Source organism: Danio aesculapii, chromosome 13 (assembly GCF_903798145.1).
Source record: "Danio aesculapii chromosome 13, fDanAes4.1, whole genome shotgun sequence".
NCBI lineage: Eukaryota > Metazoa > Chordata > Actinopteri > Cypriniformes > Danionidae > Danio > Danio aesculapii.
The window spans coordinates 10,042,414-10,061,893 of NC_079447.1; the positions used below are offsets into that span (position 1 = coordinate 10,042,414).

At 34.8% G+C, this 19,480-nt stretch overlaps 1 protein-coding gene across 1 annotated transcript in view; it reads right to left on the bottom strand.

Moving 5' to 3' along the window:
- The window catches only part of cdh23 (cadherin-related 23), a 475,220-nt gene that overhangs the window by 113,026 nt on the left and 342,714 nt on the right, over positions 1 to 19,480 (bottom strand). Inside the window, exon 22 of the mRNA XM_056471434.1 lies at positions 16,830 to 16,978. Coding sequence (XP_056327409.1) covers positions 16,830 to 16,978 — 149 coding nt within the window. The remainder of the gene's footprint in view (positions 1 to 16,829; positions 16,979 to 19,480) is intronic.

The following is a 19,480-nucleotide window of genomic DNA, read 5'->3' on the forward strand; positions in this document are numbered from 1 at the left end:
GAGTTCGGGAAAGTGATTTCTTCCCTCTGAGGCGACGTTCATTCACAGAACGCAAATGAGGAGGAAACCTGTGTGTTTTCAGCAGGGTGAATTAGTGGGATAGATAATTAGTTGATTATTTAATGAAACATGCTGAATGTGACCAATTGTTTTCTCACATATCACACAAGTATTTCTGTGATCATGGGCATTGTTGCATGTATTAAAACAAGTCCTAATACTATACTACTAAATAATGTATTATGCATAGCAGAACTTCTTTCTTTTTCGGCTCCGGAAAGATGCCGCTTCAACGCCATTTAATTTAAAATTCTATTGATATTGAATAAAAATAGTAACGACACTTGTGACGCTATATTAATTAAGACTTTAAGACAATTTTTCGGCTTTATATTGAGCGTGAGCAATTTGGCGAGATATGTGGAATCTGTGTAGGAATACGTTACGTTGTTCTAGTTCACCCAATAGCCAATCGAGGGTGGTGTTTTGCGCTGCTGGGTATGTTTTTAAAATTTTCATACTGTTGTTGTGTATTTATTATCGTTTTCAGTTATTTGTCATGTCTGAATTGTACAGAGCTATTCTTTTAAAGAAATGTGGAGGTTTTTTTCTCTGTCGTTGTGAATTGTATCGTGTTTAATGGGGTTTGTGCATTGCACATTGTTAATGATTTAAACGTTTGTGCTCGTCCTTGTGTTTAAGTTCACAGTAAAGCCTGTTGGACGGGCCGGCACTGTATATGAGTACTGTGAACTTACTCTATTTAAGCTGAAGTAATGAGGTATTTAATTAGCTCATTAAATTCAACACTGAGCTCAAAACTCTTTTCAGATGAGATGATAAAGTTAACCGTTGGGTTTTACAGTGCAGCTTTCAGTTTAAGATATTTTAATTCTGTTATAGCTTTATTTCAGTTTTGTTTTCTTCCAGTTTTCTTACAAATAACCAGAAATATTTTAATAGTTTTTGTTAAGAATAACACCACTGATTAGAAAAACAAGCACAATTAGTAAAAGATGAGTGGAGAGTTGATGAAATGAGAGCCCTTTATCAGAAATATGAGACCTTTGATTGTAAATGATCTTACCAAATATGAACACCGAGATCTGAGCTAAGATCCATTCTGAAACTCACATGAGATTACTAAGCTCTTTTTGATCCTAAAAAGTTGACCACAGAAGAAGGTTCCTCCAGTGAGAATGAAACACGCTCTAGAATTGTATAATGAGTCTGTTAACGTCACATTACGGACCGCTATGACACATGAAACCTCATTGCGTGCAGTCACATACCTGTTGAGGTTTTAGTCTGGAGTTTTTAAAAAAACTCTGATTAAACAACTTTTTTTTAAAGTCTTCTATATTGCAATTTTGGTTTCAGACCATTCTCTGTAAACCCTGGTGGTTGTGCATGAAAATTCAGCTAGATCAGCAGTTTCTGAAACACTCACACCAACATCCATTTTACATTCAAATCCACTTAAATCATCTTTCTTCCCCATTCTGATGCTCGGTTTGAGTTTCAGTTGATTATCTTTTTCCTTTATAGACTCATTTACAGTGTGCATGCCTAAATGTATTGAGTTGCTGCCATATGATTGGCTGACGGAATAATTGCGTTTACTAGTAGGTGTACATAATAAAGTGGCCAATTGGTACATTTTCTTTTTTTTTTTTTACAATTTCTAGTGTCAAGAAAGCTTCTGAGAGTGTAGTCACACAGTTTGTTTCAAAAGCTGTGTGAATGTGTTAGCGTATTCACACTTATTTGTTTCGACTTTCATTTCCACTTTTGGTGTGGATCTATTGGGCAGGTGTGAACACAGCAACGCATTCTGGTGCACACCAAACAAACAGGCCGAGACCCAACTGAAGAGGTTATCACTTATAAACAAATTCTGGTACGATTCTTTTCAGTAAGGGTAAAGTGTGTATATATGATCCAACACATTTGCAGAAAGCCCTGCACCTTTAGACTTATCAAGATCCCTTAGTTTGAGTTGTGGCCACGTGGCAACAAACCCCAGTTCTACACTGTTAAAATGATTCCCTATTTATTTATGTTTTTGAATTACATTACGGGACCTTGATCTTCCTTCCAACAACTTTTAACTTTGAAAAGGTTTCCGCAAGCTAAAAAAACCTTTTAATAAACTGCCAGTACATTTTCTGTTATTTATATATTACATTATAGTACATTGCATTACTTCAAACTACAAAAATGACAAAAAAGTCGCTTTGTTCAACTGTAGAGTTGAATTTTTGACATCAAAAGTTGACAGAGCAGAGATCAAGATCCCATAATGCGATTCACAACCGTAAATAAAAGGAAAACACTTGTGAATCACAAAATACTGAAACTGTTCATTAACATTATGGATAAAATAAAATGGTGCTGTGGTGTTTGGCTTCTTCTCAGAATAGACATTTATTATGAACAGAAAAACTTTTGACATTTCAAACGTTCTCTATTTGACTGAATCTCTAAGTCTTCTTCATCTGACACTAGAGGTATCAAAATTAACTTTTTCTTTGATGACAATTCAGCATTGGTTCAGTGATGGGTCATAACCGGTTATTATGTACTGACACAATTTACCTCTTATGTGCTATGTTGCGGTAGCATACTAATGCAAGGGAGGCAAGCGCAAGTAACGCACCAACTACGCAAAATGCAGACAACAAAAGTAGTGCACAACTGCACTTTTACTGACACTGAAGTACACTCACAAAAATGCAGGGTTCCACACAATTCCTTCATGTTGTCCCAACACAAATCGATTAAGTTAGCTTAAAGGTGCAAGATGTTTAGCACCCAGTGGTTGAACTATATATTGCAAGCCTGGTTCAAAACACATGCAAGCGCAGGTTGCCAGATTGATGACACCAACAGGAGTGGACCTGCGTGATATCTTGCCTAAACACTGATTTAAGGCTGATTTAAATCATGTTCTAAATAAAAGCAAGGCAATATTTTCTATATTAAAATGAGTTTTTGTTCTAACCAAGAGCTGAAACGTATATTTTAGAAACATCTTCTATTGCTTGCAGCTGAACAACAGAAAACTGACAATAATCACCTCAGGTAGACCTCATGTGCTTTATTCAGTGTTAAATGCTAACAATGTGAGTTTGAATGCCATTTTACATGACATTTATTGCCATACTACTGAAAGATACAGAAGATATTTCACCTCAAATCTTGAACTTATTAATTAGATTATAAGCCTTACCATTTGGTTAGTGCAGTAAGTGCACTATTCTGTGCTTCTGAATGGCTGAATGGTGTTTCGTCTGGTGCAAACAGCCAAATTGCTTATCACTGTGTATCTCATCACGTAGTGTGTTGTTAGGACACGGAGTTACAATAACCTGCTCACCTAATGTTTGCGTTCATAATATTGATATTATTTGTTTTTTAATAACCACCTCATGTGGAACTCTGAATCTGCGTCTCATTTTGGAAGCTGTTACTGTGTACCCGAGGTTGCATTTCGGTCACAGACGCATGCTTTGAGAGCCTTCCTGAATAAATGAATGAAATATGCAGTTTTCCACCAAGGAAACCCGGGGTGCTGAAATAAAATTGGGCTGGTTAAAAGAACCAAAACAAAGACAGACAATTTCAAAACAGAATATCTGACTTCAGCATTGTTTTTTAGATAAAAAAGAATGTTCACTAAGCATGTTTCTTAAATTTCTGCTAATATATGATGGTATTTTTATGCTTTAGAAGATTCAAAAACTTACATACAGCACCTTTAATCATTTTTACAAATTTAAGTGGACTGAACATAAAACAATTAAGTGGATCCAAAAAAAACTTAAAAATTGTGTTGTTACAACTTATTTTAAATAAGTAGTTTAAACAAGCAGCAAAGTCATTTTTGAGAGTACAGCACCCAGAAACCACTATTTCACTGCTCTGGAGGAAATAAAAGCTGTGAAGCACTCGCTCGCTCGCTCACTCACTCACACTCTTTCTCTCTCTCTCTCTCTCTCTCTCTCTCTCTCTCTCTCTCTCGATTTACGTTGGAACTACATGAAGGAATTCAGTTAGCTAATTAGTTTCTACAAAATTAAGTGGATTGATCATAAAACAATTAAGTTGTTCCAAAAAACTTTAAGAATTGTGTTGACTCAGCTCATTTTAATTAATTAATTTGAGAGCAGGTTCATATCACTCTAAGACACACCAGTCATTTTTGAGTTAAAACTGTCTGCTCCCTAACAAGCTGATTTAAATGACAAATACTCAAATGACTTTAATTGAGTAGTTTTTCTCAGGAATTGTAATTTTCTAAGTAGTTTTATGAATGTGTACTTTTACTTTCCCTTGAGTACATTTTTAGTGCTGTATCTGTACTTTTACTAAACTACTTTCCTTCAACCTGCAGTCACTACTTTATTTTTTCTTGTCTGTGGGGCTTAGAAAAACAGTTCTGTGATTGCTGTCCAATCAAATCGCACATAGAAACTAAATGGCATCATATTAAACAACCTCAAGATATGGGCGATTTATAAATGCAAAAAACTGTTTTAAAGCATTAAAAGTAGGGCTGGGCAATTAATCGAAAAAATAATAGAAAACGACATTCAGAACCTATAATCCATCTAATTTTTCCAGGTCAATTTTTTCGATTATTTTCTCTATCGTGTGTGGAGTCATGTCATCCCGCTCTGTTAAGGCTGATTTATACTACATCGAGAACACGCGTATGGTCCAGTGCAGCCTTAGCGCAGTTGGATACCCACACACCTCTCAAAAATGTAACTACGCGTTGCGAAAACACACGCAAGCTCTGTGATTGGGTGGTTTGGTAACGTTGACACACATGGGCTGCGCGGACAGTCTTTGCAAGTACAGAGTCCCGTGGAGGAACTGTTTTGTGTTCAACTTTAATTATAAGGTACTGCATGTCCGCCGGTGCCCCGTTCCCACTTCTGAATAGCAAGTTTTAGCTTCCTGTACATTAAGGTAGCATTCAGAAAAAAAAACACCAGCGAAGAAACTCGACACAGAGGAACATAAAAACCTGCTGCCAGCTAGCGTTTCAGAAGTGTTATTGCAGAGCTACACAAACAGCACACTGGAGTATATCAATGCACGGTTATGCACAAGGCAAGCACCGTGGGTCATGGCGATCACTCAATGAGGATGTATAAATCAACCTTTAAAGTCTGAGGCTGATTTATTCTGTGGCCACTTTGCAGCCACATGATCTCTGGTCAAGTAAGATGATGGACTCACTCCTGAGTCTTACTCTGCACTACATTGACGATGACTAAAAGCTGAGCCAGATTTACCCTGAGACGGCATATTTTCTATTACATTCAAATTATTATTTACATTAAAACTTTCTACTTTTAATATGAAAAGCAGTGAAAATTATTTATTTTGTATCCAAAAGTGCAAGTTATTTATTTTCACTTTTTTCTAAGAAAAAAGTGATTGTTGGTTTTAGGAAATGTGTGTTTTAATTTCAGTTGTTCAAAATTGATGTTCAATAAATAATCATAGATATTAGATAGTGTGTGTTTCCTTCAATTATTTCAATTAAGCACTACACCCTTCATTCAGAAGTCTCTGACATGTAATAGGTGAGCTGGTTTAACAGTACAAAACCTGTCAGTGAACTATGAAGTATATATATATTCATTAATCGTAATCAAGTTAAAATGTTCAATTAATCGAGATTTTTATTTAAATTAGATTTATATGATTTTTATTTAAAAGTGTCCAAGAAGATGTCTAAAATTTATACATGCAATAACTCAGAGACTGTTTAGACTGCATGCCACTGATGACAAGATGATGGATGTCGACTGTATGATAGATACTGACTGTATCATGACCAATAACTAAATGCACTACAGAATAGGGATGGGTATGGTTAAAGTTTTATCGGTATTACTACTCTTATCAATACCACTTATCGGTTCGGTACTTTAACAGTTCTCTTACCAGTACGTTTTGTAGATTTTTTATGAAAGAAAAAAAAAATAATGGAACAGAATTGACAACCCTTTGTTTTATTATTAGATTTTTAATATAAAATAAAATGAAACCAATAATTGTAAAACAAATAAATAATTTTTCCAGTAAAAGAATGTACAATAGTTTGAAGGACATTGACTCTCAAATTTCAACCATTCTTTAGGATAAAAATCAACATGTTTGCCTTTTCTGGTAGAAGTCGGGACCTTTCTTGGTTTAATGTGCTGCCTACTGTTGAAAATACCTTCTTTGAGTTGCAAAATGCAGTTAAATAAAATAACCTTTACATAAATGAGTTAACAGTGTTTTGGGAGTTAACTGTGTTTTTAATACAGCTTTGGAGAATCTTGCAATGTAAAAATAAGCTGTTTTTTTAAATAATTTCTTAATAAGCATAGTTTATTATTAGGCTATTCATAGGCTATATTTGTAAATACAGCTGATGTAAAAGCTGATGTTTTCATTGTAACAATGTGTGTGTTTATTTAACTATTAATATTATACAGTACTTATTAAGGTGATTGACTGCTGGCATAACGATGTGGATGATGGAAGGTTACCGTTAGTAGCTAGGCAGTCAATAACTTTTCATTACTTTTCATTGCAGTTGATGCACTTTTGAACGATACTTTCACTTAGCCAGATAGCTTGTGTTTCCGCTTCTACAAGAAAACAACTTGTTGCGTTTGTTGCAACGGACACTGTTGCTGTCCACTTGGGAAATACAACCCGTTTGGTCCCCTCCGCAAGTTTACAAGCTGTGTGTGCACGTGAGCCTCCTCTGAGTGCGTGCGCACAGCCAAGAACTGTGAAGGCTTTTATATTTGACGTGCTCGCCGGAAACACAAGCATTTCTCATGCGAGATTGCCAACTGTGCAGACGAATATCAAATATCGCAAATCATAAAAGGTTGGTCAGTAAATTATGCTACTGTAAGTAATGTTTATGCAGCAATAATTCTGCAGTGCCTATAGCAGAACCGCTAACGTCAGAGCTTATCGATACTTCGGTCTTATAATGTCGCACCGATACCGATAAAGTACAGAGTTTCGGTACCCATACCTACTACAGAATGTTACGTTTACACACATGCACACATGTAAACACTTCAGCTTTTTACAGCATAATACTCAATAGTCACAACTCTTGAGTACTTTTAACTCATACTTTGAATAATTTTTTACAACAGATACTTTTACTCGCACTACATTTTGGGGCAAGTAATAATACTTTTACTTGAGTATGATTTTTCACTATTTTTTCCACCACTGCACATAATAAACAGAGTAAAGGTGTATATGACACACTCAAAAAAATGACTTTGCTGCTTGTTCAAACTACTTATTCTAAATGAGTTTTTTGAGACAACTTAATTGTTTTATGTTCAATCTACTTCAATTTTAAAAACAATAAAGTGAACATAATCGATATGAGTTGGGACAAAATGAAGGAATTGTGTGGAACCCAGCATCTTTTACAGTGCATGCTGTCCGAGACGAGGGCTCTGAGCTTGAAATATTGACCCGAGTCCAGAGTAGAAAATGAATGCAAGCACACTAATATTTTCTTTTAAATATTAAAGACATTTTTCTTCTGAAGCAAAACACATGCACACACACCTGTCAACCACATCCTTGCACGTTGCATGCATCTCTCACAAGCACACTTCACACTTCTGCACAGAATTGAACCCAGACTGCTACAAAGCAAACACCTTCATCTCCACTAGATCGCCCTCCACACGACCCAGATTTAACTCTTTCTGTTTTTGCTTCTCTACAGATTCAGGAACGACATGGAAGTCCCCTTTAATCTTTCCGCCTCCAACCTCTCACTTCCCGTCTCCACACCGTCTCCACCTCTGGATCTTCACCATCCGCTGCTGACCATCATCATCGTGGTGTGTCTCTTCATTCTATTCGGGGGTTTAGTGATCTCTCTGGCGGTGGGCTGCTGGTCTGGAGGTTCCTGGGGTGTGGATGGAGAGTGTGGCCTGGTGGATGGTCTTTCGTGTGGGCAGAATCTGTCTAGCGAGCCCCAGTTGAAGCTGTGGAAGCGTTTGGGCTCAATGAGGCAATCGTTTTCCTCTGCTACAGCATTCAGAAGGCCCGTTCAGCCATATGTGGCCCCAAGCAGGAAACAATCAGAGTCGATTCCAGTCACGGAGTCAAAAACAAATGACTCCCACACATATATCACTATACCATCTCTGCTGCTGTACGCCACTGAGATATGAGCTTTGCTGGAAAAACTTAGTGAGCTGACTTTTGGTGCACTGTCAGTATAGGCTGATCTGAAGTGCACTTCATAGGCAGCAAGTCCATGTGTCACAGAAAACTTGAGCCATGTTGCTAAGTAAATCATGTTATTCAGTTACAATCATAAAAATGCAGATTTGAAAGATTTAAACCGATTTAATTGTTGTATCTATACTTTTAAGCATGTATCAAAATGTGTCTTGAATTGCATCAAAACAATCAAAGAGTAAAAAAGCTTTAGTCCCCCCCCCCCCACCCCAATGTAAATTAGAACGAGTTCTGCTAAATTTTCTTCTGAACAAAACATCATGATCAATATACAGCTTTATGCTGATTTACAGAATAAACTCACTAAAAATTATTTAGTGCAATAATACATTGAAATAAAAAAACATCTTATATATATATATATATATATATATTAGCATGTTTAAAGAGAAAATTATAATAAAGTATACAATTTAAAACCACTTTCCTTGGTTTTACCCATTTGTCATATACAGTTCAAGTCAGAATTATTAGCCCCCTGAAATATTAGCCCCCGTGTTTATTTTTTTTCAACACATTTCTTTTAATAACTCATCTCTAATAACTGATTTATTTTATCTTTGCCATGATGACAGTAAATAATATTTGACTGGATTTTTTCAAGACACTTCTATACAGCTTAAAGTGACATTTAAAGGCTTAACTTATTATTTCTGTTCTGTAGACTCAAAAAATATCAGATCAAAAATATATATATAGCTTAATAATTTTGACCTTAAAATGTTTTTTTTTTTTAATTCAAAACTGCTTTTATTCTAGCTGAAATAAAACAAATAAGACTTTCACCAGAAGAAAAAATATTATCAGACATACTGTGAAAATTTTCTTGCTCTGTTAAACATCATTTGGGAAATATTTAAAAAATGAAAAAAAATTCAGAGGGGGGATAATAATTCTGATTTCAACTGTATATATATATATATATATATATATATATATATATATATATATATATATATAGCAGAGCAATATTCTGCAAATAATAGCACTCGTCCAGCCTCTTAACCCTTCAACCTTGTGTGTTACTCTACACACATACAGCGACAAGCTGAGGACACCCTACAGTTTGACAAACATTGCAGTTGTTGGACAGCATAATGTACTTTAAAGGCTTTTTTTAGTCAAGAATGTAGTTGTTTACACTGCATTTATGCTGTTTATTTATGAGAACAGAGCCTATTTTAAAATATTTCTAATTTCGGAGAGACAGCACGTCGGCGGCCATTAGCCTGTCTTTGAGCAAAGACAGTTAATGCTGTTCATCCACAAGATGGCGACAGAGAACGCATAATAAGCCCTAAAGCCGCCTTTCCACTGCACACGTGATTTGGACACGACTGTCGGAATACGCCCCCCTTGTGGCAGTCGCATAGAATTTTCATGTCGTGCGTGGTGTCCAAAAAAAGTGCCAAAAGAGCCTTTATTGTCCCTTTGACAAATATTGTAGCTGTTGGTCAACATAATGTACTTTTTCACCATGGTTGAATGAATGAATGAATGAATACTAAAAACTCATAGACCTCTAAAAATTTTGGAGAAAATGTGGAGACACCATAAAATTTTAAATTTTTTTTATTACTCATTTATTAATAGAAATGTTTTTTAATAGAGACTTTTTTCTGATTCAAAAAGTAATGAAAATAACTCCTATTTCTCATCTCGCGTGCATGGACCTGTTTGGACAACACTGGAATACATCACATCCGGTCAGCCAGTCGCATACGGTCTAGTCCCAGGAGTTCAAATATTTCAACGGATCCGATTTCAGCTCAAATCTGATCCAAATTTTCCACATACGGAGATGATTGGAACGCCACACAGCTCCCCGCTTACTCATTGGAAATGTATGACTTCCGGTCTGTCACTTGTCATGTGCAGTGGAAAGTCGACTTAAGAGAAAAACTGAGTAATTTCAAAGTACAGCTGATCAAATCATTATTAAAGAGGTAAATGACTTTCTAAGTCGATCTCTCTCTTTTGTATGTAGTAGTGCTGTATTTATACTATAGTAATATTGTGATCTCTCAGTTGCAACAGAGAAATACTGGGAAATCTCTATAGACTGATGGCATTTCATGCCGTTAAGCCTTATAATCTTAAAATGTGAGCAAAATCACCTGTTATGTCATCTCTTTAGACATTACGCTAGAGAATCATTCAAATAGCTCTAAAGTGACTTTAGTGAAGTAGCAACAGTTCCTGCAGTTCTGACGTCAGCTGCAGATGTGAATGAATGGTGGAAAAAAGCATTTCCTCTTACAAAAGTGTTTTGAGACTCGTAGCAGTGTGATATAGCTGCGTATTGTCACTGGTGGAACGCAAAGGCCTCGTGTCAACGCACGCCTCCCACCAGTGCTGATATACAGTCACATCGCACTTCTACTTGTATGATATTGCTCATATATAAGTATATGTGACCATATCAATTTTAATAACTTATATAATTATAATTATAATTGTTCATGTTCTGTCAAATGAGTAAAACCAAGAAAAGTGGTTTTAAAATGAATACTTTATTACAATTCTAAATATAATATGTTTTAATATTTTAATTTCAATGTATTATTGCACTGAATAACTTTTAGTGAGCTAGCTTATAAATCTCGCATAGATCTAAATAATTTAGTATTATTATTATTTTTTTTTTTTTTCAGCAAATTTGCATTATTTTATTTGGAAATTATGGGAACACAAAAAATATAGGGTATACAATCAGCATACAACAGTGAGCATTAAACAAAATACAGGAACACAGGAGGTTGTTAGATAATAATATTAATAATAATAATGCCAACAACAACAACAAAAAAACTGAAAATAAAAATAAACTAAAAAATAAATGACAGAGCAAATAATATAGATAAAATCAGATTCCACACTAAAAATAGCAATAAACCATAAATGTATTAAAGATTACGTAATATTAACCCAGCTCAAAATAAATAATTAAAATATTATTAATAAACAGATAGATCGAGATATTTGATAATGTATAATTTATGTATAATTATGTATAATTTTATATATTAAATATATAATGTATAACTGAAATAACATTGGACACTGCTATAGTTTCCAAGTTAACATTTAGAGAAATTCAGATTGAAATAATTAACTCTCTGATTGACAACACTCTCCCACGTATATTATATATGGACTGTGCCTATGATCCCTTAAAGGCTGTACAGGTAGTCGGCTCACTAGGTTTTATAACAGAGCTATAGATAAGTGCACAAACACAATCAATGCAGATATGAGAGTCTCGACTGCTGTACAGGAAGTTGACTCATTTCATTCACCATTAACGTCAATCGAAACAAAATGTGATCATATAATGTGTGCAGCTCTATAAACAGTTGGACGTTGATCACATAACTTCATCTGCTGCTGTGGAGACTAACAGATTTGACCTGAAGAATGACAACCATTTTGGCTCACTGGTCATTAACAACATTACTATTATATGTGCATAGAGAAGATTCTGATGTCTGTGTGTTTATATAGTTAAAATATCTGTCTGAATGGGTAACACTTTAGTTTAGGTCACAACTACTGGCTTATTATTACCTGCCTATTATTAAAATATTAACTGTATATTAGTAGTAGGATCTTATTCCACATAACTAATCCTACCCAATACCTAAACCCAACTACTACCTATTAACAGGGGTGCAACTACACATGTACTGGGGGTATGCGGGTTCTGGTGAAGTTTTGCCTCACCAAATGATTATAGCACCTTGATGTGCCTTACTTCTGTACTTTTTGTACATTTGTGAAAATAAAATGATCGATATAGGAGTCCTAAAGGGCAAAATAACATAAAAATGCAATCGCCTCTCATATGTGAGGTGTAAGGTCTGTCTTTGCATTAACAATTGACTGAGACTGCTATTACACCTCTCACAAAGTGAAATAAAAAAGACTGTAAAATGTTTATTGTAAAAAATAAACAGAGACAAACTGCCTAAAATGTTCTATTTTATCAAAATATTATGGCCAAACTTGTTTAGTAACTAAAATTAAAATAGTTTTGAGCAAAAAAAGGTTCCCAAAAGGCCTGATGTATCAATATGATACATAACACATTTATAAAAACATCTATATGGTATAAAAATGGATGTTGATAGAAGGATTAATAAACATTTCAAGTCCAAAAAATGTGAATGTTCTGACTATTTGTTCATGTGTCAGTTTTAACAGGGTTAAGAATCGTTATAATCAAGTATATAAAATTCAAATAGAGGAATTTTTAATCCAAATATTATTTTCTATTTTATCTTAAATATATTGAAGTCTGTACTTACATAAACATACATTTTGTGTGATCCCTCTTATTTTGGCAAAATAATTAATTAATTAATAATAAATAAAGAAAAAAAATCAGATTTACACTTTACACTTGGCTGTGTGACTGCATGTTATTGTGTCAAATGATTTTGAATCAAAACGTGTGTGCCAATGTATGCAACTCATAGTATTAAAAAAATACAATATTATACACGCATAAAATGCAAAATAAACATGTTTAACAAAACAAATTAATTTATTTTTATTATTTGAAACTTTTAATAAGGATAATTTCAAAAATCGTATTGGCACAATAGTGCCCCCCCCCCATTTGTGGCGCCCCTATGTGCCGCATACTGCATACCCCCTTTTTGCGCCCCTGCCTATTAATAAGCATCTAATTAGCAGTTAATTGAGCTAATAGTCTTAGCTAATAGTTTGTTAACAGCCTGATTTGTGACTTTAAAAAGTGTTCCCATCTGAATGCATGTACAATGAAAAATAACAAGTCACTGAATTTACTCATTTTTTTAAAAAAAGTGGTTGCAAACAACTTATACGGGCTGAATTCATTTACAAACAAATTAAAATTAGTAATGTTGTACTTAATTTGTTTGTTTAAATTAAACATATATAATCTGTTTGCCACAACCTACCTTAAATCAAATTGTCAGTGTATGCACATACAAACAAAAAACATGTTTACAGTAGCCTAATCCATAACAGTGTTTAGGATGTTTGGAAATTTCATTGCAACATCATTACATTTTTTTTGTTTGTTTCTGATTTAAAAATGACCAAGTAATCAGGACTAAATGTATGCTTTGTTTTGTTTGTTTGTCTGTTATAAAGCACAATTTATAGTTCTGCATTGAGTGTTCACTTGCTTTTTCACACCCTAAGGTTAGTCATGTACCGGGGCACAGTACCCTGACGCACACCATCCCAAAAATGCAACTACAAGATACGCATCATACACTCTCCTGCGACACTTCCGTATTTTAGTTTGAGTGATTTATTATAAATATTATTGATTATAACATTGACTAGCTCCAGCTTCAACACGACCTGCTCAGTTTCAGCCACCATTGTTTGTAGCCTAAACTCAAAGAAACAACACAATGGGAACACAGAAACTTCAATCAATGCAGAAGTGTAAATTAGCCTTTGATGTCTTTTGATGTTATTGAAAAAGCTTAGGCCAAAATTAGGTTTCTTATACCGGTCAAAAAAATTGTTTTCCTTATAAGGCCCGTAAGAAATTAGTAGAGAGTACATTTTTGACTAGATTCTGTTTATCATGCAGCAATATGCTTTGTCACAGGTGCAGATCCACAGATGCATTACTGTATTTTGTATGATTCCTTAGATTAGTATTTATATCTTCTATATGGTATATATGTCTTTATATCAAAGGAGAATATTACATTTGTACTTATTTACTTTAAAGGCTCTCTTTGGTAAACTACCATTCTATCTTTCTATTTTATTTCACATAAATAATCAACACACTAGATCTGGTTCCTGTATTCATTTAACAGTCCCCAGGGTATTGTCAGAACTTGGCAAACATGCTTTTACCTTTTATGCTCCTAGGGCTTGAAATGACCTGCAAAATCAGTTCAATCTTGACACACTTCTGACTCGGAGTACTTTTCAACATCTTCTGTACAATGTCTTAAAGGATACCTGTAATTGTTTTTTATATGATCTGACCTTTTTACGAATGGTGATTTTGTGGTATTATTTTCTGTGATTTTTATGTGAAACTTTCTGTGCTGCCTGCCGTCTTAACCAGGTCTCACTAGAAGAAGAGAGAACACTGTCTCAATGTGATCTCCTGGCTAAATAAAGGAAATAATAATAATAATAATAATAATAATAATAATAATAATAATAATAATAATAATAATAATAATAATAATAATAATATTTAAATAAATAATAATTATAATAAAATAATAATTAAACAAATAAATAAATTCTATTTTATGCTCAAATAATGCTGTTTCGCTAGGATGTTGGTTTTTCCCATAACAGCAAATTCATGCAATCTCATGAAATTCATGCGTTGCAAAAAAATGCTTTTCTTAGAGTTGTTTCTAGTCCAAATATCTAAACAGGATTTTTCAGACAAGTAAACATTTCTCTTTTGCTTTCAGAAGTAATGTGTCAAAAATTAACTGAGTTTTCCATTAAAATAGCTAAATAATCTGCCCTTGTGGTCAGCAAAATATTTTTATTTCAAAGCCAAAACAAGATTATTTAGCTGACCCTAATGGCAGATTATTTGACTTATTTTAAGGAAAACCTCACTTCATTTTCACTTATTATTTCTGAAAAGAAGACTTTGTTTTACTTGTCTAGAAAATGCTTTTTGATTTAAGAATTTGTAGATATTTGCACTAGAAACAAGACAAAAACCCTAAGTAAACAAAGCATTTTGCATTGTGAATAATACATACTAATTCATGAAACCTAAATAAAACACTCCTCAAGTAAATCTTTACTATACAACATTATCCTAAACTTACAATAAAAGAGTAAGTAAAATAAAAACTTAAGTGACTCAAATATTTTAGTTAAGTCAACTATTTGGGTTAATAGTGTTTAAATCTCAAAGTTGTAGAAAGTTGTTCTGCTGACAACTTCTGAAGCATCACCATTGTTACACTATTATGGAATTGTTGGCAGTTTTGTTAGCAGAGTGGAACATGACATCATAGAAAAACCATAGAAGACAGGTGCTGCATCCCAATTTGTCTGCACTGTAAAAACTGCAGGGTTCCACACAATTCACTCATGTCATCCGAACACAAATAGATTTAGTGAACTTAACAAATTTAAAATGGCATGTAAAAAAGTTTCCCAATAAGATCTCCAGAATTGATGTTTAAACTCATTTTAAATAAGCAGTTTGAACAAGCAGCGAAAATATATTTTGTTAGTGTACATTTGCATGTCTTACATCCCATAAGTGTGTATTTTTATGGTTCGTTAACATGTCCAGTGCACAATGCTTTATGGTTAATATTATCAGTTAGAGTACGCATGGATTCCCACTTAAAATTTCATCCAAACATACACTACCTGACAAAAGTCTTGCTGCCTATCCAAGTTTTAGGAACAACAAATAATAACTTGACTTCTAGTTGATTATTTTGCATCAGAAGTGGCTTATATTTTTAATTATATATAATTAAATTTATTTTTCATTATTTAATTAGGACAGTAAGGTCTGACTTTGCATAGACAAAAGTCTTGTCACTTAACAGAAATAATGTACAGTATAGAATATAAAGTCATGCTGCAGAGGAAAAAGAATTAATATTGTGAATGACTCCCATGAGCTTGGAGGACTGCATCCATACATCTCTGCAATGACTCAAATAACATATTAATAAAGTCATCTGGAATGGCAAAGAAAGCCTTCTTGCAGGACTCCAGAGTTGATCAAGATTCTTAGGTTTCATCTTCAATGCCTCCTCCTCCATCTTACCCCAAACACACTCAATAATGTTCATGTCTGGTGACTGGGCTGGCCAATCCTGGAGCACCTTGACCTTCTTTGCTTTCAGGAACTTTGATGTGGAGGCTGAAATTTGAGAAGGAGTGCTATCCTGCTGAAGAATTAGCCCTCCCCTGTGGTTTGTAATGTAATGGGCAGCACAAATGTCTTTTCACACTCAGGCTGTTGATGTTGCCATTCACTCTTCAGATCTCTCGCACGCCCCCATAATGAATGCAACCCCAAACCAGGATTTTCGCTTAACAAAGCTTGACTGAGGTCTGTGAGAATCTTGTGTCCATGTGGGTTTTATTATGTCTTCTGCAGTATTTGTGATGATTGGGATGCAGTTCAACAGATAATTCATAGAAAAAAAAAAAGAAAAAAAAGAAGACAAAAAAAATCGACCTTCTGACACTTTTCCAAATGATCAACAAGAAGTCAAGTGTTGCTCTAACAACTGGGATCGACGATAAGACTTTTGTCAGTAGACCATGGGGGTGACTTATTTAACATACTATGATTTGGAACACACTAATCCTATTTTCGAATACTATTTAGGATGGATAGTATGTGAATTGGGATGCAGCAAATATAATGCTTCTTATGATCAAATAAAAACACTTGTAATATAGTCCCATGTGCCAATACTATGATAGCTCTATTGCTGTTGACTGAAAGAAAAATGAGAACGTTTTTTTATGCGGTAAATGAGAGTGAAGTGTACCTGTAATATACTAGTTCCTCTGGGAATGTTCTCCAGGACGCTGGTCTCATAGCTGTTCTGGAGGAATATAGGCCTGTTATCATTGACATCCAGCACCTCCACATAGACTGTAGCTGTGCCTGTCCTTCGGCCGCCCGCTGGACCGTTATCTACAGGAAAACCACAACAGCTAAGACATGAAACCCTCAGCCAAAATAAAACACAACACAAAGTTCAATGTGTTCAGTTGATCAGGATAATTGCATAAGGATTGGTTACGATTCCTGAGATATTTTAATATACTTTAAACAAAAGCAAGTGAAGTTAAATTCAATTAAGTCTTTTGTACTTTTTCACTAACTATTTAATTATTAAAATTATATTAATATTAATAATTGCCTAGCGACATAAAAAAAAAAATAAATAAATAAATAAATCACACCGCTTCTTTTTTTCTTGTCAACAAAAAAGACAGTGAGGTACGCCTCTCGTCTTTTAAACGTAAATGCGCATTCGGACGGCCCCTAAGAGTGCTTTCACACTTGGTTCAATTGACTGGACCGTACACAAGTTCGATTATCCCCCTTTCCACCTTCTCGGTTGGTTTGTGTTCACACTGTCTTTTTTCCTTCTGAACCCGGTACGATTAGCTGTTGTGTGTACAGCTGTTGCTAGGTGACGGCCATGAAAGTGAAGCGCCAAAATGAAAAGACCTCCACACATCACAGTCCTTCTGCTTTTACTAAATCTTTTGGTTTTGGACATACAGAAAGCGACTCGCGTCTATCTGCCGCAAAAATATTAGAAACATTCAGAACATGACGCAATGTCTGCAGAAGCTGTTTTTGGGGGAGACAAGCAGACATTATCACTGTGCTTGCCCTGGCTCAGTCCCGTTTGTCAAAGCATGTGATATACACACACACACACAAATAAATGCTATGAAAAGATAGTTTGTTGTACAGTCGGCGGTTCACTTCTGTTATTTGGTACAACTGCATTTATACCAGAAGTGAACCGTACCAGAGCTCGGTTGAACCGTACCCCTCTTTCAGGCAGACTTGGTACGGTTCGAGGGTGCGCACCTGAGTTCAGAAGACACGTTCACACTAGCTAAATGTACTGTACTTTGACGTCAAACGAACCCGGGTATGGACCAACAGTGCTAGTGTGAAAGCACCCTAAATGTCACTTTAAGCTGAATACTAGTATCTAATAATTCTGCGACTAATAATTCTGACTTCATCTGTATATAGTTGAATCATTTCTACTTTATTTTCTTATGCATTCCAAGATTTATTATATTTGATATCTCCAAGTTTTCCAAAACAATGGAACCCTGATAGAAACATAAAACACAACACAGCCTGTATGATTCACATCGTCTCTGGTGTTTCCTGGTAATGCTAGTCATCTTTAAATAAACACTAGTTGTGGCAAAGCAACAGCACATCACATGTCTGTGCTAAAACTGGTCTGAGATGCATTTTAAAGACACACAGTAGACAAACACTGGCAGAATTTGCCCACAACATGGTATTAGTGTACAATGTGTTCAAATAAAAAATCTAGTTAAAGGTAATGCAACTTGCTAATGCCATTATAATTAATATAGTCAGGGTTCATACACATTCTTACTACTAAAATTCAATGATTTTCCGTAACTTTTCCAGGACTTTCAAGTAAATTTTCATGACCAAATGTTTTATGTAATGTTTACGTATACGTGGTAAATAATAAGAAAAACAATGCACGTTTAAAGATATTACAGCATATCTTAAAACATGCAACGATCTATTCAGTTTAAACAAATTTTTAGTTAATCTAAATTAAATTAATCTAAATTTGTTTAAATAATGCTCACACAGCATTAATAACGTGAGAGCATGTGTTTGGCCATGGACAGAAAACGAGCAGACAAATAACCCATATTTATGTATACAGATATATGCTAAACTAATTTCCGTAACTTTACCAAAAATTTGAGGGTTTTTCAGATTTTCAAAAAAATTTCCAGGCCTGGAAAATGACATATCAAAATTCCACGAATTTTCCAGGTCTCCAGGTTGGGGGGTGGTTTGGGTAGTTCAAAAGACCCACCCCCCCTCACTGACAAAGGTCCAGAATTTGTCCCATATGTGAGCTCATTTGCCCTATACAGAATACTTCGTTACTGTACTTAATTCGATTTTTCTGATATCAGTACTTTACTGCACTATTTATTTTTCTGACAACCTTCGCGTGGGTTTCCTCCGGGTGCTCCGGTTTTCCCCACAGTCCAAAGACATGCGGTACAGGTGAATTGGGAAGGCTAAATTGTCCGTAGTGTATGAGTGTGAGTGAGTGTGCATGGATGTTTCCCAGAGATGGGTTGTGTCTGGAAAGGCATCCGCTGCATAAAAACGTGCTGGATAAGTTGGCGGTTCATTCCGCTGTGGCGACCCCGGATTAATAAAGGGACTAAGCAGAAAAGAAAATGAATGAATGAATGAACTTTTACTCCTTACATTTGAACACAAATATTTGTACTTTCTACTCTTTACATTTTTAAATCGTGCTCATTACTTTCGTTTTCAGGTGGCACGATCTATATTATTTCTTGTCATGGCGCAATTTGAACACCTTTTTGATTCAGTCAATCTATTTTTGCCATTGTGCGTCTGCATGTTGCA